Source organism: Macadamia integrifolia, chromosome 2 (assembly GCF_013358625.1).
Source record: "Macadamia integrifolia cultivar HAES 741 chromosome 2, SCU_Mint_v3, whole genome shotgun sequence".
Lineage (NCBI taxonomy): Eukaryota > Viridiplantae > Streptophyta > Magnoliopsida > Proteales > Proteaceae > Macadamia > Macadamia integrifolia.
This window is the reverse complement of record NC_056558.1, coordinates 20,095,781-20,122,101: the sequence shown is the minus strand read 5'-3', so window position 1 is coordinate 20,122,101 and position 26,321 is coordinate 20,095,781. Positions and strand designations below refer to the sequence as shown.

The window sequence follows — 26,321 nt, the reverse complement described above, 5'->3', positions numbered from 1 at the left end:
TCATTAGTTTGAGGTTACTCTTAGGGAATTCAAGAGGGTGCAAGGGTTGATTTTGAGTCTATATAAACCCAACCAAATTACCTTACAGACACATATTTTTCACACATTGACACTCCATCTATTTCTACTCTTTGCAACCATATAAGTCTTTCTCATTCTTCTATTTTCTCTAAGTCTTATGTAAGGTTAGAGGAGGTTGCTTTGCTGTAGTTTTTTGCTCCTAGAATGGACTAGAAGAATTGTCTCATCTTCTAGTGGAAGGTTGTTTTATCTTGGAGGTAGAGATACAGAACAACTCTTAGCAGTAGAAGACATCAATTACTTTAAAGGCAGCACTACAAGTGTGACTCAACCTCAATTCTGATCGAAGCTTCTTCAGTTGCTGTGGTGGTGACTCAACATCTATTTGAAGTTTTTCTCATCTCATTTTAGTTAAGGATCAACATTATAACATCATAGTTTCTACTGCAAAAGCTTTGTATTGCAATTTATTTTATTTTTGTAAGAAATTGTAATTACCTAACAAGTTTAAGGTAATTGATAGCTGTAAGATCCCATGACTAATCATGAAGATGCAAGCCTCAACAGAAGTGATGACTCCAACAACAATGATGGTCCTTCAATCACTATCATAGGTGATGCTTCGAATAATAATGTCGTAGATGGAACTATCAACGGAGGAGATCCTTCAAACATCATTGTTGAAGGAACAATCAACAACCAAGGAGGCTGGGTTCATATTAGCCATAATGGTATGGGGGTTCTTTATTTCCCTACCATTGATTCAATTCCCACCAATGTTATCCCGTCGATAACTGATCTTATCTCGGATTTGGAAAAGATGAGGATTGTAATTGAATTTGACAAAATTGAGTAATTTGGAGGTCAAAACTTCAAATGGTGGAGGAAAATGATGTTGTTTGCATTAGTCCAAATTGGGGTGGTATTTGCCTTGACTGAACCCATGTCGAAAAAAAGCAATGATCCTGTAAAGGAGGGCAAAAGGGTGGTTTGGATTCAAGTGGATTACCAATGTAAAAATCGGATCTTGAATGCATTATCCAATGACTTATATCATGTGTATAGTTCATTGTAGTAAGCATATTCGATTTGGAATACTTTGGTAAATAAGTACTCACTTGAGGATGTTGGCTCAAAAAAGTAGCTAAGGCTCTGTACTGTAACGATTCTGTTTTTTTAACATGATTTTGGGGCTAGCACACTTTTTTGCATTTCTATTTTTTTGGAGTGATTCTGCATCTTAAATGTTGTATGGTAATCGCAAAAAAAAAATTGATTTTGTAACCTGAAAGAAACAGAAACATGTATGGTTCGTACTTAACAGAATCGTATCTGTTAGAAACCAATATTTACATAAAGTATCATCTTCACCATGGGTGTCAAAGTTGTGATTTTTAAATAAAAGCTAAGGATAGTCAATGGTTTTTTAATAAATTCTAAGCATCGAAAATCATTATTACCCAAATAACTTAAGTTGAATGAGACAAATAAGAATATCTCCATATCAACAACATGGTGTTCACTTCAAATATGAAATATTTGGCCATGTTTCCTTACCATATGAAATATGAAATGTTTCAACAAAAATATGAGCTATCATAATAACATAAAAGTATGAACAAGAATAAATTCAAGTATTGACATAATTCTTAAAGTATCTAATTATGAACTTAAGGGCATAAATTAGGTCTTCCAACTTAATTCTTAACTGCAAAACATGTCCCACTACTTCAAAGTTTAAATCCAATCATCAAAATGTAATCATGTAATTTGAGTCATTCTGGCTTTAACAGCTAACTCATTTGCAATATTTTTCCTAAGATCATCCATCTGTCTTCTTCTTTCTGCTAAGCTTATACTAATGTGAGCCGGTGGTACATAATCTTGAATTTCTTCAGGCTCCTCATTCCACCAATTTTCACCAAACTCCTTAAAATTCTTGTCTGCAATTTCTTCCTCCCGAATGAAGTTGTGAAGTGCACAACAAGCAATGACGATGCATGTTTGGGTGTTCAGTGGAAAACATGGCATTTTGCTGAGAATTGGAAAGCGCTTCTTCAAAGAACCAAAACTGCGCTCTATGACATTCCTAACAGAAGAGTGTCTATTATTAAATAGCTCTACTGCTGTCCTTGGACGTCTATTCCTATAATCATTTAGATGGTATCTTTGTCCTTTGAACGGCGTCAAGAACCCAGTAGTAGATGGATAACCAGAATCAACCACATAATATTTACCTAGCACGTAAAGTGAAAAGTAATGAATCAACACAATATGTAAAATAGAGCATAATCAACTTGTGAGGTTAAGATTTAGAATGTACCAGGTGGAGGATGAGGAAATTCAAATTTAGGGTTATTCAATGCCTCATTGAATACTCGACAATCATTTGCAGAACCCTCCCAACCAGCGTACACAAAAGTGAATTTCATGTCAAGGTCACATGCACACATAACATTCCAGGTTGTATCTCCTTTCCTTCCTCTGTACGGTATTTGTTTGGATAGAGGTACAGAAGCACTAACATGAGTGCCATCAATCGCGCCAATGCAGTCCTAGTACCAATACATGGATATTCATCAAATCAAACCACGTATAACCACAAAACAACATAATCATTGTTTTAATTATAAGCAACATACCTTGAAGAAAGGATAGAGCTTTGGTTTTTCAAGAATCTGTTTAGGGCAACGACTGAAGTTTGAAGGTTTGATATTCTCTTGTCCGAGTAGTATGAAAGCACGTAACACTTTCTTAAAGTGTTCACCTATAGTGTTAAGAGAACGCTGAAAGTGTTCTGCTATGTCTCTATACCTATCATTGTGACCAACGATAGATATAAACATTGCCAACTGCTCATCCACTCTTAAATATCGACTATCTTCCAACCAACCACGTTGTCGCATTAATGCTTCAAGGTTGAGGAAGACATGGCGTTCCATTTTATACTGTTCATAGCATCTGTCTACATGTCCGTTTAGAACCTCACTCACTCGCTCTGGTCCTGTCAATTTACTATCTCGTATGGGCTCTCTAGTGTATAATGAATCACGTGCTTTCATCAACAACATCATACACATCATAATTTCTGCATCAGTGTCATCCCTTTCCATTTGTTCAATGTGTTCCCTAGATGCGATCATTCTTTGATCCATTCCTATAATATAAAATTAGAAATATGGAAACACATCAAACCATAATTTTGAACAAATATCCAAGACACCTTAAAAAAATGAAGGAAAACATAGCAAACCATCAAAGTTAAAAGTAGTGTCAAGGTACAATGAACAAATATTCAGGACATCAAATACTACAGTTATAAAAAAAAGTCAAGACACAGTCATCCATAACATCTTAAAAAGTGAAGAAAAACATAGCAAACCACCAAAGTTAAAAGTAGGGTCAAGGCACAATCCAAGTAGAGTTATCAATCTATCTAATTAAAAGAACTTTTCAAGAAGCAAACTACTGAAGGGTACGAAGGAGTATTGACTTCCGATGAGGAGGGCATGAAATTAATGCTTCTCTCCATTGCGGGTCAGCCATTAACTTCCGAAGTGCTTTCTCGTATAGTGCTTCATCTAACTCATATCCTGACTCAAGCACCTCCATGGCCCTAGTAATCCCGTACATCTGTTCCGCATTTTGGGTTGAAGCAGTGGACATGCTCGCATCCCGTTCTACCCTTGATTTACTCATATCTTGAATTGCCTTGAATGCCATTGACCAATCATTAGACTTGCTCCTCCTCCTTTTCGCATTTGGAGTCCTATCATGCCTATGCTTAGTAGCTGGCCTTTTTTCCACTGCTTCAGTTTGAGTGTCACCTAATGGAGTAACTTCATCAGCGGAACTTGACTCATCACAAGACTCAATCATATTCCTAGCATCATCGACCCCCAAAGTTTCCAACACGGTTGTTTGAGTCCCACTTCCTTCGCCGTCTGCATATGTATCACCAAATACCATACATAGTTCTGGCCATTGTGGTAGTCCATGCTTCTTAAATCGTGCCCAAGTAGGGTTATCCTAATAAATAAAAAATACGCATAATCAAATACTTGAATTGATATATCCTGGCATTTCAAAATACTCAAATTAAATACAAATTGAGCATACCTTAATATGCGATTCCCAGATGGATTCATCATCAACAGTACAAGTTCTTGAAGCAGTATCCCAACCAAAACCAGTTGTCTCCAATAGCTTCTTAAACTGACTATAATCCTGCCTCAGTTTGTTCACTTTGTTCTTCAACTGTATAATGGCATAGTTGACCCCAGTTTTTTCTTTGAAGTTATTGGCAATGTTGTTCCAACCAGCTTTATTAAAAGTCGAAGTAGTCCTATTTCCTTTCTTAACTTCCTCTACCATCAGAACAATAAGGGTGTCTACATTTGCTTGGCTCCATTTTGCAGTCTCATTAACTGCTTGTTTTGAAGTTGACATTTTCTCACTATTTTACCAAAAAAAAAAAGAACATGAATTTAAAATCCAAATTGAAAACACTGATTTTCACCAAGGCACCCCAACCCTTAATCTATGAAACCCCTATGACCTTACTCACACAGGGCTTTCAAAGGCCTTCAATGAGGTTTTGAATACATATTGGGCTGTACTAAAATGAACCAGTGGCATTCACAAGAAAACTTCACTTCAATTCACTCCAGTAATAAATTAGAAAGATGTTATATTGCCACTTCAAAAGGACTTCTACCACAATGCTACATATATGACCTTATCCCTTTCAGTAAAAAAGAGAGAACCAAGGAATCAAATTAATGTAGAAGTCTTGAGGTAAATAATGGCCAAATAGATAGGAGAACAATACTATTACTTTTTGCAGTTTAAGTCAAACAAAGCCCAAAGCTAGGGATTCGACCTCTGAGCATGAAATTCAGATGTTCTTCAAATATATGCCAAATAGATATTATATAGTCCCTATGTTCCACAATAATCATCCCTTTGAAAAAGCCAATGTTTAAGGAGAAGGGGTTAAAGAATTAAAAACTCCCTCATTTTTCAAATTTGGCTTCCATTACTTATCTAAACTCTCTCCAAGTTGGGTGATAAATAAATGTGCTAATTAATGCAAGAGGGAAAAATAGTAATCTTCATAAAATCTCATTGCTGAATTTTTGCGACAGACAAAAATCTCATTGTTGTAGATTTTTTTCCCCTTTCTCCCCCCCACCCCTTCTTAATCCTAATTGGGCATAGAAATTAGACAAATAAAGGAAAAGTACTCTATGATAAATCTCTGAATTGTTGGAAGGAAGCCACTTCTCTGTTGTGATAAGCAAAACTCCATAAATTATTTTTCCATTTATTCACCAAGATCATCTTTCTTCAACAATTGGTGTTCCTTTTTTTTTTTGGGGGGTGGGGAGGAAGAGAGAGAGATTCCTAAAGGTAATAGCTTTCAAACGAGGAAGAAACTAATTTATAGAACCAAACAAAAGGGACGACATAATAAACATTTCCATGATAGACCGACTATAAATCCCAATTCAAAAGCACTAAGAAGGTGTTTTACCTGAACAATCAGCTCATTCAACGTGACACATTCAGGATCAGAAAAAGAAAACCCAACGCAGAAAAAGCTAAAATATTGCACAAGAAAGAATGTTCAGTTACCTCAAATTGCTGAAAACCTCTCAATCTCCGTATACCCTCGAAAGAATCACCTGCGATGTCAGAAACAGTTTCAAAACCCATCATCCACTGAATACAAAATAAGGGTTTGAGCAAAAAACTGTTAAGGAAAGACCCTATCAAAGAACAAATAAGAAGGATTAAAATTTGTACCGAGCAACAAAGAATCAAGGAGACAAAGAGGAGTAAAGAAAAGGAGAAGGGGAGAATCGCCTGATCCTGTCTCTCCCAACGATGACGCTTGAATCTTTGCAGTACTGCCAGAGCCTCCAGACCCTCGATCTGTCCGGTAATTAGCAATAGAAAACAATATCAGAATAGTCAGAATTTAAAGAAGTATACTTGAATTAGGTTTCCTAAAATCCGTAGGAAAACTGAGAAATAAAAAGAACTGAAACTAGTAGTTAATCGATAGCATAAACCACTGGAATTAACAATGATTAACAATCGATAGCATAAACCACTGAAACTGAGCAAATCGATAGCATAAACCACTGGAATTAACAATGATTAACTCAATAACTAGAACTAAAAGTCTAGGACCAACATGGAAATCAAAGCTGAGAGTTCTTAACAAAATTAGAAATCACAGTAGAGAAAATTTCAGAATTCTGACCTGATTTTGATGGAGGAAAGATAGAGAAGAGATGGGAGAGATAATTAATCAGGAATCCATCTAATTGAAGGCTTTGAATCCCGCCAGAGCCTAACTTGGAAACCACCAGGCCTTCGCTACCAAATCTCACAGCAGTACAGGGTCAGAAATCAACAAAATCAGTAGCAGAGAGCTTTTCTTATTCATAAAAAATCATGGGTAGGGCAGAGCCTCCAGAGAGTGAAAAATTTTATTCATACAAAATCACTGGTTCGATCTCTTCGGATTTCTGCACCTAGTTGCCTTACCTTGTAGGCCCACAGAGAGTGAAAAAATTTAGATTTTTTCAGAGATGAAGGCACAGAGGAGGAGGGAGAAGAGATCAAGAAAGAAAGGGAACGAGAGTGAGAGAAAGAGAAAGAGAAAGAGAAAGAGAAAGAGAAAGAGAAAGAGAAAGAGAACGAGAAAGAGAAAGAGAGAGAGAGATCTTCGTTTACCTTGAAGATAGTAGATCGAAGATGGTAGTCCGTGAGATTTGTACCGAGCAGAGCTTCTCGCCTCTCGCCTCTCGCCTCCTTCAAGTGAAAATGGGGTTAGGGTTTACCTTGAAACATAACTTTTGTTATGTTTTGAGGGTAATTTCCCCATTTACCCTTCATAACTTATAAGTGATACATATTTCGACGCCTTTTGCTCAGAATGAATTCTAAAAATGAAAAGCAAGTATTTCATGCTCCAAAAAAAGGATTCAAAAATCTCATAAGTGCCCGGTTCATTTCAAAAACATAAGAAATTGAACCAGGCTTCCCATACAGGTTTTACCTCATTTCTGTTTCAAAAAAATAAAAAAACATCAGAACCCATTTTTTAGAATGTTACAGTACAGAACCTAACTTTCTAAATTTTACTATGAAAGATAGTGACACCATTTCAAACCAAATTGATCAATTTTAAATCTTGGTTGGAAAGCTAGCAAAGGAAAAAATGGTTCTACTAAAAGAATTTGTGACCGATGCCTTGATTAAAAAGCTTCCATCTTCCTGGGATGCTTTCAAGTTGTCAATGAAACACAAGAAGACGGAGTTGACCTTGAACCAGTTGGTTGTAAGAATCAAAATTGAGAAAAAAAAAACCGAAACAAAGACAAGGGTGAAAAAGACCTTAGCGAGAAATGCTTAAAAACAAACTTAGTAGAAACCAACAAACAAAACAAGAAAACAAAGAACCGCCAATACAATAATGAGCCTTCTTTTAAGAAGAAGAAACTCACTTGTTATGTGTGCGGTAAGCCAGGGCACTTCAAGAAAAATTGCCGATTCAAGAAGAAAAAATCTAAAAATATGAACCTAGTTGAAAACGTCTTTGTAGCTATGGTCACAGAACCAAATTTGGTTGAAAAATCAAAAGATTGGGTATTGGATACCAGTGCTACAAGACACATTTGTAATGATCTGAAGATGTTCTTCTCTTATTCCATGAGTATGGGAGACGAAAAGGTATTCATAGGAAATTCCCAAAGTGTCCCTATTATGGGGAAGGGAAAAGTAATGTAGAAGCTCACTTCAGAGAAGACTATGGTTCTCACCAATGTTCTCCATGTGCCGAACATTAGGCGTAATTTAATTTCAGTTTCTTTGCTTAATAAAGTAGAAATGAAATTAGCTTTTGAGAGTGATAAGGCGGTTATAACTAAGAACAATGTATTTGTGGGGAAGGGATACCTTAGTGAGGGGTTATTTGTACTAAGCGTTGAAAATATTGTAATTGAGAAAGCTAGTACTTCTTTTGCTTACATTATTGCCCCTACTAATTCTTTTGATTTATGGCATGGTAGATTGGGTTATAGTAGTGTGAAATATATCACCAAACTATGCAAGTTAGACATGATCACCAATAAGGTGGAACCCCCTATGAACAAGTGTACAACTTCTGTAGAGGTAAAGTTAACCAAAAAGCCTCATAAAACTGTGGATAGAAAGAATGATCTCTTGGAATTGATTCATAGTGACTTGAGTGACTATAAGTCATATGAGTCTAGTGGAGGAAACAACTATGTCATAACCTTCATAGATGACCACTCTAGGTATACCATGATTTATTTACTCAAATCATAGGATGAGGTCGGAAAGGCATTTATATCTTACAAAATTGAAGTTGAAAATCAACTTAACAAGAATGTTAAAAGACTTAGAACCGATAGAGGGACTGAGTATTTTAACATTGAAAAGTTTTGTGAGAAAAATAGAATTATCCATTAAACAACTGCTCCATACCAACCAAAATCCAATGAGGTTGCCGAAAGAAAAAATTGATCTCTTAAAGAGATGAACTCTATGTTATTGAGTTCAAGTGTACCACTTAATATATGGGGGGAAGCTATGCTAACGACATGTTATCTATCAAATAGAATCCCACATAACAAGACTGGTATGATACCATTTGAGAAATGGTTTAGAAGAAAACCAAGTCTAAAACACTTGCGGATTTGAGGTTGTTTGGCTAAGGTATTATTACAGGATACCAAGAAAAAAAATTTGGACCAAAAACATGTAATTGTGTGTTTTTTGGGTATGCTACTAATAGTACAGCATACCGATTCATGGTGATTAAAACCATGGATGATGTTATTGAAACAAATAGCATCATAGAATCAAAGGATGTTGAGTTGTTTGAAAACATATTTCCCTTTAACTCTAACTTACCTACAAGTAAGGATAGTCAATTGACTTATGGGGAAACGGAGTCAAATGAGACTTATGGGTAAATGGAGTCAAATGAAAGGGTTACCAATCAAGAATGGTGATGGAAGTCAACCAAAGATGAGCAAGCGACTCAAAAGATCCAAATATTTAAATGATGAGTAGCTTGTCTATTTAGTAGATAAAGATCCTCTTATATACAAAGAGGCTATTACATCATCAGATGCCGTCTTTTGGAAGGAGACAATCAAGAGTGAACTAGATTCAATCTTGGAGAATAATACTTGGGAATTGGTAAATTTACCAATTGGTTTCAAAACTTTAGAAACCAAGTGGATATTTTGAAAGAAACTAAAAAGTGATGGGTCACTTGATCTTTTCAAGGCTAGGCTTGTAGTCAAGGGGTTTAGGCAGAAGCCTAACATTGATTACTTTGACACATTTACCCATCTCTAGAATTACCGTAGTAAGGGTTATGTTAGCAATGGCGTTAATACATAACCTGGTCATCCATCAAATGGATGTGAAAACAGTATTTCTAAATGGAGACTTAGAGGAGAAAATTTACATAAAGCAACCAGAATGTTGTGTTGTAAATGGACAAGAGCAAAAAGTTTGTAAGCTTCAAAAATCTTTATATGGATTGAAGCAGGAGCTAAAGTAATGGCATAAAAAGTTAGACAAAGTTTAAATTTCAAATGGTTTTGTTGTGAACGACACTGAAAGGTGCTTATATAGCAGATTTCATAGTGGTAAGGGCATATTCATATTACTATATGTAGATGATATGCTGATAATGGGAATAAACTTGAAAATAGTGAATCAAGCTAAGAAACTTTTGAAGCCTAGTTTTGACAAAAAGGACTTAGGAGAGGTTGATATGATTCTTGGGATCAAGATCATCAAGCAAGAGAATGATACTTCACTATCCCAATCCCATTATATAGAAAATATACTTAAAAAGTATAAGTACCATGAAGTTTCAGTGGTTATAACACCTTTTGAAATGGGATGTCATTTGAAAAGAAACTTGGGTGAACCGATGAATAAAAAAAGGTATGCTCAAATTATTGGTTCAGTCACATATCTAATGAATTGTACGCATCTTGATATTGTCCCTGCGGTAGAAAAGTTGAATCAACATACTCACAATCCAAGTAAGGAGCATTGGAGTGCGATTGATAAGTTGTTGAGGTACCTAAAAGGCACTATAAACAATAGTTTGCACTATAATGGTAAACCAACGGTGTTAGAAGGGTACTATGATGCAAATTGGATCTCGGATACAAATGAGTCCTTAGTTACTAGTGGGTATGTATTTACACTAACAGGCTGTGCCATCTTATGAAAGTCCACAAAGCAATCTTGTGGGACAGGCTCTACTATGGAAGCTGAGTTCATAGTCTTAGAAAAAGCGAGAATGGAAGTCGAATGGCTTAGAAACTTAATGGTGGATATTCTATTGTGACAAAAATCGACGCCATCGATATCACTACATTGTGATAATCAAGCGGCTATACATCTAGCTAAGAACCGGATATACAATAGTAAAATGAGGCATATCTGCCTAAAACATAATCTTGTGAGACAGTACATAGATGAAAGAATGATAGCTATCGATTATGTGAAGTCAGAAAGTAACCAAGTTGACATATTCACAAAGCCCATGTCTATCAAGAACTTGTGTAGTGCATATACAAGAATGGGGTTGATGCCTAATCCTTAGGTCATGTGATGAACACCCTACTTATGTGAAGAGGCTCAATGCCTGAATTAGGTTCAAGAGGTACAAACGAAGTCATGGGTGACTAACTCAGTACTACTGCTTATTTAAGTATTCATTCTAAGATGTAGATGGTGATAGTAGTATCACCACAAGGAGAAAGGTTTAGTGGTAAAGCTCTTAATTAGTCTAATCCCAAGAAATATGGGGGTGTGTTAATTGTGGTACACATCGGGGACTAACCTAAGTGGATATAGGGGGTGTGGCCACCGCCGATGAGAACTTATAGGCAAGTTCTCTAAACATTTATGAGTCTAAGATAAGGGACATGGCCGGTTGAAAACTCCAAAATGAATTATATGATGGGTAGCTCAAAAAGTCGACTTATGGGATGTGGTTGATGGATCGGTCAGCTACACCAATGAGAAAAGGCTCAAGGAGTCTGACTCTACCCGTACTCTGTAGCACGACTCATTAAATCTAGTGTAGGTTTAAGTCCAAAAGACACCTACAACGATGCATCCTATAGTGTCTAATACAGTCGCAGTACATGTGTCCTTCGTATCATTTGAAACTTGTGGGGGATTGTTAGAATTTATATTTATTTTAATATAATTAAGTTTCAAAATGAGGTTTTTCTTTCATATGTTTTATGACTTGTAATAGTGTGGGACCCTTGGGGTTAAGGTAGTGGAAAAGAGTCAATAACACCTTATGGGAGCCCTAAATTCGATTCATGGCCATTACCATAAGTGGAGAGGTGGGTAAAAAGAATTGATTGGGATTAATTTCATTTATAAAATTAATTATTAATTCATGTCATAGGTTATTGCCAAATGGAGGTAAATAGTCAATGTCATTATGTGGGTACCCTAAAGTCTATTCATGGTCACTACCATGAGTGGAGAGGTGGGCTAGAAAATGGTCAATAACACCCTATAAGAGCTCTAAATTTCATTCATGGCCATTATCATGAGTGGGGAGGTGGGCTAAGGAATTGGTTGGGATTAATTCAATTTATTGAATTAATTCCCAATTTATATCCATATGACATTGTTCTCCAATTAACTTGTCATTAGTTGGAGGTTACTCTTAGGGAATCCAAGAGGGTGCAAAGGTTGGTTTTGGGTCTATACAAACCCAACCAAATACCCTGCAGAGACATATTTTTCATACATTGATACTCCATCTATTTCTACTCTTTGCAACCATACAAGTCTTTCTCTTTCTTCTATTTTCTCTAAATCTTGTGTAAGGTTAGAGGGGGCTTCTGTGCTGTAGCTTTTTGCTCCTAGAAGGGACTAGAAGAATTGTCTCATTTTCTAGTGGAAGGTTATTTTATCTTGAAGGTAGAGATGCAGAACAACTCTTGGCAGTAGAGGACATCAATTACCTTAAAGGCAACACTACAAGTGTGACTCAACCTCAATTCTGATCAAAGCTTCTTCAGTTGCTGTGGTGGTGATTCAACATCTATTTTAAGTTTTTCTCATCTCATTTCAGCTAAGGATCAACACTACAACATTATAGTTTCTACTGCAAAAGCTTTGTATTGTAATTTATTTTATTTTTATAAGAAATTGTAATACAATTACCCAACACTCTCTCTCTCTCTCCTCTGACCTTTTTTTTAGCTCTCCACATGTTTCCTCCTCTCTGGATCTTCATATAATTCTCACCTTACTTCCTACAACTAATAACCCGTTGGTTATTGCAGATGGAAGCTTTGACCTCACTATAAAGGAGTCAGGATGCATGGGCTTCCATTTTAATTTAAGTTAGTAAGTGTTGGTGTACGATGTCTTGTATTACATCACAGTTTAATTCTCATCTCACCGAGGACATAGGCAACCTTGTCAAATCTCGTAAATCTGTGTGCATTATTTGTTCTTTTTTTTCATTATTTTTTGCATCATTTTAGGGTTGCGTTTCTATAATAAGTTGATTTGAGCTAAATTGGAACATTGTTTTTGGACTCAGCTCAAGAAAAGATCATTGTGAGGAGAAGTTCTTCTTTTTGGATAGGTACCTACTCTATAGAGGTGAGGAGGGGGAAGTAACGACAAGAAGGCTTGAATTTGAGGCCCCCTTAGAGTATGGACTTAACATGTCATAGTTTCACCAATGGTGAAAGCCAGTTGTCATTTTGAGAAAAAAATTTTATTATTAGGATTGATTTAAAAAGTGGAAGTACACTAATGTATGTAGTTAGGCATCCTAACATGTGTGGAGAGAGAGAGAGAGAGAGTTTCAGTTTGGGGCTCGTTTGGTAACGTTTCAAGAAATGCGTTTATGTTGTTTCTGTGTCCAGAAACAGCAGATACGGAACACAAAGCGTTTGATAAAACTGTTTCGTTTCACTTATTTTTAGAAATTGAAATTGAAATTTCTACCTATTTATAGTTCAAGAAATGACCCACGCGAAACAAGTTAAACTGGAAACGACTCGTGGCCATTATTTCGCTGGTTACTATCGACTTTCAGAAACATGACTTATCAAACACCTTCAATTCCATTTATGTTTCTACCGTTTCTTAAAACAGAAACGGCAAAAACGTTATCAAACGGGCCCTTGTTCTCGAATAGAGTTTATGAAACCAGTAGAAATCAGGGCAACTGAATGCACTAATTGAAGCCAATAAAAAACTGAGATCCGAGTCACCGGACCGATTGTAACCGATAAGGGAAAAAAAACCTAAGACCGGACAGAACCCGATAATGAAGTGACCCTTCAAGTGATCAGTTGAAGAACTTGTGGCATCCTTAGCTTAATTAGCTACCTCCACGTGCTTTGCTAAATGTTAAACTCTGTCTAATCCGAGATTATTTAATTCAGGCAATGAAATTAAAAGAAAAAATAGTATGCGGATACTCAAAGATGTTGCAGAAATGCTTTTGAATCAATGCTTGGTTATGCTCCAGTTGACATTACAGGGATGCAATCGGTGATGACGACCGGATGCGACTCGAGCAACATTGATATATTGCCTTCAGGATTTTTAGTTCTTTCAGATGGGCTTGAGAGAAGGCCTCTGTTAATCACTTTATCAAAGTCAGATTCATCGGTGGTGGAAAAAGAAGGAATTTTTAATCTTAATGTCATCATCCACCGGTGACCAGTCAGGCACACCACTGGTGCAGACTGGTCACCGTTGGACAGTGGCATTAGGATTCATCGGTCCTCCGGTTTGGGTTTCGTTGTTGATTTCATCTCCGGTGGTGGTGGTGATGGTGGCGTTGCCATTGCCATTACATGTTACATGGGGATGGAAACGGCTTTTCGAAGCTTGTTCGAACTAATAACTTGTCATTTAAGTCTATAGAAGGTAAACTAGAAGGCTATGTTAAGAGAAAAAAAGAAAACAAAAAAGAATCTCCGAAATAAAATAAATTAAATGGTGAGAAAATAAGAAAAAGTATGTATGTTTGGTTAGCATTGGGAGAAAAGAAAAGAAAAAGAAAACTTTTTGTATTTTTTCTTTTTTTCTTATGCTTTTGGCAAATTTTTTTTTTTTTTCGAAAAAAGGAACTTCACAATTCCCATTTTGAAATTTAAAAATTGAATCTTCTCTTCAGGACATACCAAGCACAAAAAGAACTTAAGCCAAGAAAGAAAAAAAATTGTACTTTTTTTCCTTTTCTTTTCTTTTCTTCTCTTGGCTACCAAACACAACCTTCTAAAATAGAAGAGAGAACGAAAGTCTCATTGGAATACGTTGGGCACAATCAAGATATCTAAATCCAACAGTGGTGTTTTATTCACATTCTATGGGAATTTAATGGATGTACAAGACATGTTAGTCCATTAAGCAATTCTTAACCAAACTAAGTTTCCATTCATCCATGGTGACCATAGAATATCCTCGTCATGGAGATCCGATCCTTTGATTAACATGGGAAATGATATTTTCAATTTAAGGGTGGGAGTTAATTATGATAAAAGAGTCCAATCACAATGTCACACCAATTGTGAAAGGAGTTTTATGTCAATAAAAGAAAATTTAACACTCGACCAATAACCGTAAAATAGAGAGTATCCAAAAAAGGAAAATCCCAAGAGAGAATTTTTGGTGGGGTAGAGAGTTGGATAATACTAACAAATCTGGCTTATCAAACAGGTGTGCATGCTTGTCTCTTTGCTATCATCGGTGGTGGTTTCTATGGAAACTCAAATTACACCCGAAATTTAAAGTGTTTTTTTGGAGAGTGACTCATGCAAGGATTGCTACAAAGGATATCCTTAAGAAGTGAATGGACATTGATCCTACCTGTGGACTATGTCATGACAAGCAAGAAACAATTTTATATACCTTTCTACATTGTCAATTCACCAAACAGATCTAGTAGCCTACCCATTGGGTCTTAGACCTAAAGCTCTTGAGGATGCTTTTTTTATCTCAATGATGTTGTATATATTCCTCTTGACATTCTCTCAGACTTCTTTATTTATTTTATTTGTTATTATATTTGGTGCCATGGGAATGCTGTGTTTTTTAAACAGGAAAAACCCAATCCAATGGCATTCTCCATTTGGTTAATAGATGGACTTTACAAGCAAGAAAATTTGATTTACCTATCCAGGTGATCTCAAACCAAGAGAACCCTATCCTATGATTTTCCGCAAATGGACCCCATCGACTATTTGTTTATTTATGTCACTGATCATTTTCATACACTTATGCATGGGTTTACTGCTTGGTTAATGAAAAAAAAAAAAAACATTGCTTTAATTAGAGCTGATTATATTATGGCAAGAAATACAGATGAAGCTTATCTATGCTGCTCCTCGGAGTGAAGCATGCAATGGGGGATGGCTGGGATTGTGGGGATATCTGGACTGACTCAAATAATCTCCAAGTTTTTTTGACTAACTACATAACTTCTTGGTCTATTCATAATATCCTTTTCTTTTTTTTCTTTTTTTATACTGAATCTTTACTGACTAAGCTCATATACCATCTCAACCCATCTGATGATGATGTAATCAATTGACTAAAACTGGTTGCTTTTTGGGTTCTCAAAAGGAGAATCCCAATCCCTTCCCTAATAGCCTATCAAAATGTACATTCTTTTTTTTTTTTTATCTTTATGAATTTTTTAAATTATCAAAATATATAAATGGTTGGAAAAGTAACTATGAGTGAGTAACATAGAGTATGCCCTCTCACATGCCTTTGTTTTCTTGTTTCAGAATGTGATCTAGACCTAGAATCTATTCCAAAAATGCATACCAAACACAATCATAGTTTTTTTTTTAGTTTGTGCAATTGATTTAAAAAACATAGGGATGGTGTTATTTTATTTCATTTCCTGGTAGGGATGGCTCACATAAGAATACTCCCTGCTTCTTACTCTTTTTCTGAACTTTTCACCTTGAATATTACTATTGAGGTATTTTCTCATGAAAAAAAAATAGTACTCCCTTTAGGGCCTTGGGCCAATCGGCCAAAGACAAGCCTTTAGATCTTAAGGATTTCATACATTGATTTTGGGATCGGACGTTACTACAGAGAGATCTCGTCATGATCCTGCTTTAACTCAATCAAATGCTAATTTGATTGGCCAAGTTTGAGCACATCAATAGGTTACTTAGATTTTGATCAATCAAGTTCTTTTTTTTTTTTTAAGGAGGGTTTGGGGAGGAAGGGGAACAATATATAGAGAGAATCTAGGGCATATGAACTCACTTTTCATATTGATGTGAATGATATCAGTTTGACCAATGAGCAATCGCCATGTGGTAGGGAATCAAACCAATTTCCTAATTGGCCCAGGGCCATGATGAATGTGTTGTTTTATGGTTGTCCTTGTTGGCAACTCGGCCACGTGGCGGTGATGACGTGGCCAGTTTGGGTGACGTGGATGAAAATGATGACATGGCAGTATCCAGTGTCACCGATGAGATAACAGAGCAGCTTGGTATGCATGGAGTGGTTTAATACATCATTAATAGGTGGTGCAAGTTTCTGGGTCAAAACTGGCAAAATTGGCAAAATTGGCCTATTTACGATCGAGGGCATTTTCGGCAATGAAAATGATATTTTTGGAAGATCGGTTCTTCATGAAAAATATAGATTGTAATTTTTCTAGTCCAGTGCATTTGATTTCGTCACATTCCGATACCGTATGAAGAAGTTACGGCATTTATGGCAGTCAAGGGAAGTTTCGGCATTGAAGATGAATTTTTTAAAGGAAGTGTTCTACATGTAACAATACGACAAAAATACAATCTTTCCAACGGTTCTGATTTCATCGCATTCCGATTCCGTATGAGAAAGATACGTCATTGGAAAGGTGTAGGGGCATTTTGGTCTTTTTACATGGATGATTCAGATGATTGAGTCTTCTGAAAAGTCGTAGAGCATCCAGTTACGATTCCAACGCACTTCGTTTCATCTCGATCGGATATCGTATGAAAAAGTTATAAGCGTTTCCGTAAAGTCGGTTCGAAAATCCAAACCGAAAATCCATCAGTTGCTCTCGGTGTTGGGTGGATTTTTCGGATTTTATTTTTGAAATTCGAAGGGCTTTTGTGTAATTTAAAGATTTTGAAGGTCTGAGTTGTAAGGGGTCTTTAAGCACTGAAACATATGGAGGCAGGGGCTTAATTGTAATAAAGAGGAGTAAAGGGAAGTGAAATGGACGGCCAAGATTCGACCACGTAGGCTTGATGCCCATCCAAAGGCTGCTGAGATTTTGGTGTGATATGGACGAGATAGATGCTTGCGCGTGGGATTTGATTGCTTAGATGCATAATTCTTGATGCACTGGCGCTACACTATATCAAGGTATGTTATTGTGTTTCGCGCGTGTATAGAAAGTATAAAAAGGATTCCGATCTTAATGATCTCATGAAATCTGATTAAAGCCATCATGGAAGATTCGGATCCAACTGTCAATATGCATTTTCACTTTTGTGAGTGGGAGACAAGCTCCCTTAAAATCCGGAAAAGCAACCAATCATAGATCGACAACACTTCTGACGATGTCAGCGCCTACGTCATGATGACGTCATCAAGATTCAAATCTAACGGTTTGGATCTGTTGTCCGTTGGTTTAATCGGACGGCTTGGATTATAAGATCTCTTATATGAGATCTACGGTCAGATTTCGCCCCTGTTGCGCGCGTCGCCGGTGTAGCCTACGCCACCCGTACGAAGATTCCATTTCGGGCTATCTCATTGCTCCAACTTCAAAAGGTCATAACTCCCTCATTTTAAGTAGGATTTGGGTGAACCAAGTTGCAGCTTCTTCGTTTTTTCAAGCCCTACACCATGGAAGCAAGAAAAATGGATTTTGAGTGAAAGAAGCCTACGGTTTTGGTAGGAGAAGCTTCCCCCTCTTTGTTGGTCCTTGAATGAACATACATTCTTGATGATAAATGTTCTTAGGCCATTAAAGGAGGTAAAAGAGGTGGTTGAAGTGTGTTAATGGTATATTAACTCAAAGCCAAGGAAGAAGAGAAGAAAGCAAAGATGTGTTTGCTTTGAAGAGCAAGAAGCCAAGGAGAGAGAAGGTGTGAGCACCAAACTTGTCAGTACAAGTTTCCAGTCATCCCAGGCAATCGGTTGTGAGATTCTCTAACCCTGGATTTTACATTACATGTATGTATGTATGTTAGGTTTAGTTGTGGATGAATGTATACATGCTAGGTTAGTTGTGGATGAACTGTAAGCATGCTAGCTAGTTGTGGATGCATATGCTAGGCAGAGCTTGACTGTAGGGCATTGATATAAGCCCAATTTAATTATATTATTTATTGTGTGCTTAGTGGGTGCTAAGCACCGGGAGTGGGTGCTCCCGTGTAGTGGGTGCTACACATTGTATCGGCACTACGAGTGCCATCTCAGCTTCGGGTTGAGAAAATTGGGTGTGGGTGCTCCCGACTGTGGGTGCAGTCAAAAGTAGTGTATTGAGTAGGTACGAAGCCTTTACAGGCACTACTCCGGGGATGTAGGCAAATTGCCGAACCTCGTAAAAACCCTGTGTTGTGGGTGCTTGTTGTTTGCATTTTATATTGAAGTGCGTGGAATGTGGAATGGGTGTGCACACTTGGAAGTGCCTATGAGAGGCTGAGTGTGCATACGACTGTGTGCAAACAGGGACAGGTATATCAGGTTTTTCTTGGCCAGACATCGGACAGGTTTTTAGGTATCGGAATTGAACTCACTGATTCACCCCCCCTCTCAGTGACTGCCGGGTTACAACATTTTCTTTATTGGGGCGTTCTCAGGCCTCCGTTGAACATGGTCATACCACCTCAAACATCCTTCGCAGAGCTTGTCAATGATCGAGGTGATTTTTAAATCTACTCTAATATGCTCATTTCTTACTTTATCCTTCCTAGTTTTGCTGCGCATCTATCTTAACATCCACACATATTTCTTTATATGACACTCCTTAATTGCCTAACATTCTGCCCCATATAAGCATATATCATAGCTGAACGCACAGCAATCCTATTGAATTTTTTCTTAAGCTTTGAATGAATATGTCGGTCACATAACATTCCGAACGCATCTCTGCACTTCATCTATCCCACTTTAATTCTTTGCGAAACATCTTCCTATATGTCAATTTATTTACTTTGTAGAATTTCTCTTTCCTCAATCTTCGCCATTTCATTATCCAACATAGAATGGCTGAAAATTACACGTCATATACTCCGTCATTGATCTATTAATCTGAAAAACTTTTTGCTTCTAGGCTATGTTTGGTAGCCAAGAGAAGAAAAGAAAAAAGAATCTAGAAAAGAAAGAAAAAGAAAAAAGAAGAAATGAAATGAAATGGTGAGAAAATAATAAAAAATGTATGTATGTTCGGTTACCATTAGAAGAGAAGAAAAGAAAATAAAAGTTTTTGTATTTTCTCATGTTTTCTTGTGCTTTTGGTAAGATTTTTTTTTTTTTTTTTGAGCAAAATAAAACTTCAGATATTCAAAAATTGAATCTTCCCTTGGATCAGGAGGACATGCCAAGCACAAAGAGAAATTCTTAATCCCAAAAAAGCTTTTTGTACTCTTTTCTTTTCTTTTCTTCTCTTGGCGACCAAACATAGTCCTAGGGTTGTCCTTCGAAGCTCCAACTTAGTGTTCATTCTGTTTTTCTCTCATCCACTAAAACAACATCATTGGCAAAGAGCATACACCAGGGGACCTTGTCAAGAATGTTCTTGCATAACTCATCCATGATACGCAATCAAATAGGGGCTTAAGATCGATCTTTGATGTAACCCAATTGTAATTGAGAATTCCTTGCTTTGACCTTCCATAGATTTCACATTAGTCACCACGCTCTTGCACATGTCCTTAATTATATCCACATATATACTAGGCACCCATCGCTTAATAAAAATAGATATACATGCAACACAATAAGTATATCTTGCAGCTACAACCATTACCTAAAATCTGTAACCATAAATCAGAACAGAATATATAGTATTAACCTAGATCATGCACATTTTTGTCAATAATGCCTTGAGCCAAGTTTGCTTTTTTTAAGGTTGTAAAAAAAGTTTGTCAAGAAGAGGTAGAATTACCTGGTCACACACAGCATACAAGTTTGGTGATCAAGGGATAGAACTCCCTCAGATGTTTGCTGAAAATCTGATGGTTCATAATGCACATCCCGTTAAGAACTTCAAAGAAGACATGCATAAATTCTCCCTAATCATCATATATATTACACACCAGAAAATGAAGTTGGGTACCTTTGGATGATTCATATTGTTTGCTAGGAAAATAAGTGGACAATTCATTAAACCCACCAGAGTTGGGTACCTTTGGATGATTCATATAATGGTGTATTCTTCTTCTCCCTCTCCCTCTCCCTCTCCCTCTTTGGACTCGTCTCTAGCTTCCCTGCCAATTCAGCTCTCTCATATCTTTTCATATATTTTGTGCTATGTTTGGAAGCTAGGAAAGAAAAAAAAAAATTGTAAGAGAGAGACAGACACAATAAAATTATTATGTAATCATGACTTTTATTTTATTATGTCATTTGTATTATTTTTTTTCTTTTCTTGGTTATCAAACATAGCCTAAAAAAAACCATTATATGATGACACATGTTGATCATACATTATCAAATGACGCATATTGATACAAGAGAATGAATGAATCGGATTGAATCAGTTTATTCTTAGTCCAAATCAATTTCATACCGGATACATACAACCCACCATTGATATCACCAACGTAGTGGTATTGGGGTCAGTTGATTTTGTTACAAACTTACAATCAGCCAAGACACTCGATCCGAGTCTAGCATTGGCCAGGTACCAGTATCAGATCAATTGATTCTGATATAAATTGACCAATATACTAAATTTGATACTCAGATTCGCTGAACCATGCTATGATCTATTCTTCCTAATTGTAACTAACGTCAGGGATTTCGTTCCGATGTAATATATATTCTTGTTCAATCAAAAGAAAAAAGACTCTGATATTGTTTTTGTTTTGTATTTTTATTTATTTGACAAAAATCATTAATAAAAATTATTTTTATAAAANATTCTGACAACGAAGAAGCCTAACCACTAAAACTTGTGAGATCGAAAGCCAAAAAAGCTTCCATCATCGAAGTGTTATTGTCTGTCCACATTCATCGTCGGTAACCAGTAATCCCACGGTAACTTGAGTTTACAATCCCAATATCATAGAGAAACCTCATTGCTTCTTCAAGCATAAAATACCCAAAATACTATCGATCCCAATACCACAGGCTTCAGATCTATTATCTCAGATTTCCTCTTCTATAGTTTCTCTCCCGGAGAAAATCAAAGCTCTTCGTGAGATGTAAGTCCCTCTCTCTCTCTCTCTCTCTCTCTCTCTCTCTCTCTCTCTCTCTCTCTCTCTCTCTCTCTCTCTCTCTCTCTGCATATTTATTATTTAACAGTTTTTGTGTCACACCCCGCTTACACAAAGCCAAGTCGGTGACCGAGTTAACACTGGTTAACTCATAAACCTGCCAGGATCAACAATGCAATAACTGCAATACAGCATACATCTACTAAACTAAGATAAGACCTATATTTTCAACGGAAACATGTTCATAATAATACCTGTAATTATTTTTCAAATACTTGATACATAAAATGAGGCATAAAAGTTACATACATTTGGGCCCGAAGGCATGATATATACACAAGAATATAACAATTTAAGCATCAAGTAATCAAAAAGGAGTACATCAAAAAGAATAAAAAAGAATCACTCAAGAGTCACAGTTGCCATGCAGTACAATCCTCGCACGTGCAATAGGCATCGTGCTCGAACTCATTAGGGACCCACCAGTCCTCAAAGGAAAACTCCACAGTGGGGCCCCGCTCCTGATCTCCAGGCAGGTAACTTGTAAAATCACCTAAAAAGAGTTAAGCACGTGGGATAAGCTCACTAGCCTAGTAAGTGGAAAGGAAGACCACACAAACAGTCACAATATAAATGTGCTTATATGCAATTCATTTTAACCCTATTAGCCTAACAACATTACTAGGTTATAGGCTATATGCTACTCACAACCACAGTGCATGTATGCCTTGGGTACAAGCTGCAAACTCCATCCCACGATACGTCCATAGGGTTGTCAGAGAAGGCCCATCGTGGGCACCATAATTTAAATACACGCCAACCTCTATTAAATTTAAATGACAGAAAGTAAATAGGTGACTCCACTCGAAATAAAAGCGATTGGTCCTCTGAATATACCACCGGGGTTACCGACTATCCTAGTGATCAGCAATGCGTACTTCTAACCGCTACAAGAGTTCGACAACCGCAACCCAATGCTTTCCCTCAATGATCCCCAACACGTAAACCCCTATTGGGAAGGATCATAACATAAAGGTAAATCACATCCTAGCCACGTGCCTCTACATGAGCATAGTACGATTACACAATAGCGTCGCATCCCATACCACGAGCCACCACGTACTCGTTTTCAATCTGACTACGGCATCTAATCTAGCATATACATCATGTCCAAATGAAATTCTTCAATCACATACATCAAGACAAAGGATATTCATCATAAAGCAAAGCATAGAATGTTATGTAAATGCACATACAATGCTTGATATGGCATATATGATGTCTAGTCTACGCATAAGTGATATGATGACATGGCTAGATTAACACATCTTAAATGATGCATAACATTTTGAAATTAAATCAGAGTCCACTCCCCACTTACTTATATATGTACACGGTGCTTGTACCGTGTATAAAAAAGATCTGATGTGTGGATACGCGTATATTGAGTGCAACCTATCATAAACGTAATGGTTTATCATTTCACTATTTTGGGTCAAAATCATCATGTTTGTATACTAAAATCGGGTTTAGAATCATAAATGAGGGTTATCCATCAAATGTGGATCAATTCTGAGAATTCTGGAAAGACAGGTAGGTTAGAGCCAAAGACAGGCGGGCTATGTAGCCCACCGGCTACACCAAAACCCAGAAACTAAGTTCTGGGAACTTAGGTGGGCTAAAACCAGAAGACAGGTGGGGTAAAAATACCCCCCAGTCTTTAAACGAAATTTTTTCTAACATCATTTCCAACTTTCCTTCGGCTTAGAGAACTTGTTTGGGGATGATTTGGCGACTCAAATCACTTATCTAAGGTCCAATCATGTACCATCAACCTAGACCTAAGATCAAATCAAAAGAAAAGGGAAGATTCTTATCTCTTTCTCAAGAACACCAATGAAACCCTAAATTTTACTTCTTTTGCTCAAGAACCTCCAAATACTCTAGATCTTCACCAACACTCCTTCCAAATCCTTCAAAATCATTATACACACCTTCCATTAGACCTTAGATTTGATTATCCAAGTAGGATTAGCAAGATTCAAGTAGGTTCTTTCCCAAAAATCAAAAAGAGGGTTTAAGAAAAGGGTTTTCCTAAAAATCCATGGAATGTGTACAATATCTACCTTAAATCGAAGATCTCGACGAGCTGATCATTAATCCGGGCTAAAAATACTAAGATCCAGCTCCAGTGAAGCTCTACGGTCGATTTTTCCTTCTTCTTTCTTCTTATTCTTCCTCATTTCCTATCTTCTTTCTCTCTCTTCTTTACTCTCCCACTGACCAACTAACATTAATGAGGGAAAAGACAATTAATGTCTCATATTTTATACCTGGGCCCCCCAAAATATCTTTTGAATCTCAGGTGGGCTATCTCAGGTGGGTATATCTCAGGTGGGCTATCTCAAGTGAGTATATCTCAGGTGGGATAAATCTCAGGTGGGATAAATCTCAGGTGGGTTAAATCTCAAGTGGGCTAAATCTCAGGTGGGCTATCTCAAGTGGGTTAAATCTCAGGTGGGCTATCTCAAGTGGATATATCTCAGGTGGGCTTCAATGGGAATAAACTCCCACATAATATTAGATTACGTTGGCACCCACAAATACTAGTACGTATCTTTACTTTTTGTACATGGCCTCGTGGTGAGTGCAAGTGCAAGGTTTGAGTGCACATATTACACTTGGTACTCACTCAGTCATGTCAGGCCAACCTGAGTTCAAGGTCACCATTGCTACCATATTCCATATGGTACCTATGCCAGTTATCTCCAGTTTAGCCCCTATATGATCAAACCAAGTCAATACAGGTAATTAAACCGGGTTTAGAAAGTAGGGTATCACATTTCGCCATGGGTTTTCTGGTTTTTTTTTTTTTTTTTTGTCTTTTGGTTGAGGTTTCAACTTCTAGCATTCCTTTTAAACCAGACATGTGTTATCACATATCTGAAATCTCGTCTAATTTTGATCTACTTTAGATGTTGCAAGTTGACAAAGTTCGTTTCTTTCTGAAGATCACTTGGTGTTTAATCTTCATTTCTTTCTTCTTCACCCATCGAGACGGCCAGTGTTGCAGGAAGGTTTGAATTTTTCGACGGCGGTGATGCTTCCGGTACACTGGCAGGAGAAGGGGTCGTGGTTGGGGCCGTAGTACTGTAGAGTAGTGCTATTGGATAGGTTTTGTAAGACCTCGTCAAATGAATGGATGAGATTTTTATGTTTCATCTAACGGTTAAAATCCCGCTAGCATACCTTATTCCTAGGTATTACGCTAGCATACATGTCCTTTTCCCATTTAATATTTATGTGAAATTCTTGATGTAACCAAATTGAGTTGGTGAAAAAAATTGTAAGCTCATTTTATTTTTCATGAAGTCGTTACATCGACTTGGTAAAGTGAGTTTGGGTTAGAACTTGATAGAGTAAACAATAAAATGTTGACTTTTCTTTGAGTGCTACACAAACAAAATATGATAGATCTAACCAAGGGTTGGAAGCTTCCCTCTGGAATATATTACATGGAAAAGGGTAGGTGCACCCCGGCCTTTGTCATCCTCTCTCCTCCCTTCTTCAGAAAGACCACGTACCCTCCTATGTCCATCCATGTGATTGGTGCATGCCGCTAGCTTACCAAAGCTGCTTGCATGCCCAACCCTCTCCCTTAATTAATAAACATATGTTCTATGTCTTAGGGAGCACTATATGGCTGCAACACCATATCCCATCACAACATGTCACAATTCAGCACGAATGTGTGTGAAAAGAAATTCCAATTGTCAATAGCCCCTTGTTCAGGTGGCTTGCACTCCCTTCGGGGAAAAAAAATTATGATTGCATTATGGTCCAAAAAAATAGAGCTATTATATGAATAAAAATTCTAATATTAGTAGAAGTAGGTACTATTATGGGTAAGAAAAATTAATGAATAATAAATACTTCTAGAGTGTTGATTTAGGGTTCCAGATTTATTTTTTTGAGTCATAGTTCCTTCACCAATGGTGATACAGCCAATGTCAAACATGTGCCCACTCAAGTGGAGGCCCAGCATAACAGCCCACGCAACTAACCAGATCAACTCGTATGCAAGCTAAAGTCCATGAGGCCCATGGAGTGCTCAAACCCAAGATTAGGAATCAGTCCAAACAAGGTCAGTTCTTGGCTAAGGCCAACTCAAGTCTAGCACCATTCAACCCTGTCCAAATTTTGTGTGCTAAAGATCTTCTACCTCTCATGGTGGAAGATGTTGATGTGGCATCCATTTTAGACCAACTTCTTTTCCAATAGTCTCCTTGGAGACTAAGAATATTAATCCACTTAAAGTCTTGGAGGAACTCTTGATCTTTGCACTCTCTTCTTGTAATTTGTTGTAATGGAAGTAGGTGAATTAAATTCTTGTTTGTGCCTTCGTGGATCTTCCATCCTTTGGTAGCAACTTTCCTCGATCCTAGCCAGAATTCCTTCTGCTTTCACTGCTTCACTTTGAATAGTTGTAATAGTATCTTAGCTGATCATCCTAAGTTTACCCTGTGATATAATTCTAAATGTCCATCTTGAAGCTGAGTTTAAAATATTAATTACTCCAGCACAAACCAAAATTAGGTAGTTCAAAAAATGAATATGAAGGTTTTCTTCAACCGTGCCGGATCATCTGTTTAAGAGTAAGTTTCATTGAAAAGTTTTATTCCTTTTTAAGAGTAAGTTTTCCTTATCCTTGCATCTAAGAAGAGTTGCAAAGATTTAATTATCCTTATCGGTATACCGATACAATATAGATCCAGATTGTTCAATTTTCCCCTTACTTTTCACAAAGAAAAAATA

General features: G+C 37.0%; 1 protein-coding gene across 2 annotated transcripts; it reads right to left on the bottom strand.

Annotated features, from left to right (window-relative positions):
- Positions 1-1,750: 1,750 nt before the first annotated feature.
- Positions 1,751-6,521, bottom strand: LOC122058841 (protein ALP1-like). 2 transcript variants are annotated; one of them, XM_042621534.1, is made up of 6 exons: positions 6,293-6,521; positions 5,830-5,958; positions 5,659-5,708; positions 2,664-3,178; positions 2,345-2,576; positions 1,751-2,258 (listed from the first exon to the last, which is right to left on the bottom strand). In XM_042621534.1, the coding sequence occupies exons 4-6, from the start codon at positions 3,174-3,176 to the stop codon at positions 1,783-1,785; spliced, it is 1,221 nt and encodes a 406-aa protein (XP_042477468.1). In that variant the 5' UTR covers positions 3,177-3,178; positions 5,659-5,708; positions 5,830-5,958; positions 6,293-6,521; the 3' UTR covers positions 1,751-1,782. The 2 variants fall into 2 exon arrangements, with proteins under 2 accessions (XP_042477468.1, XP_042477474.1); XM_042621540.1 differs by lacking the exons at positions 1,751-2,258; positions 2,345-2,576; positions 2,664-3,178 and adding exons at positions 3,267-4,050; positions 4,141-4,477 and having other exon boundaries at positions 6,293-6,500.
- Between the last annotated feature and the right edge of the window lie 19,800 nt (positions 6,522-26,321).

Bases quoted from the DNA above. Each gene is read 5' to 3' on its own strand.
- LOC122058841 (XM_042621534.1), bottom strand. From the start codon at position 3,176: ATGGATCAAAGAATGATCGCATCTAGGGAACACATTGAACAAATGGAA. The intron at 2,577-2,663 runs GTATGTTGCTTA...TATTGGTACTAG, and splicing joins AGCTCTATCCTTTCTTCAAG to GACTGCATTGGCGCGATTGA. The intron at 2,259-2,344 runs GTACATTCTAAA...TTTACGTGCTAG, and splicing joins ATTTCCTCATCCTCCACCTG to GTAAATATTATGTGGTTGAT.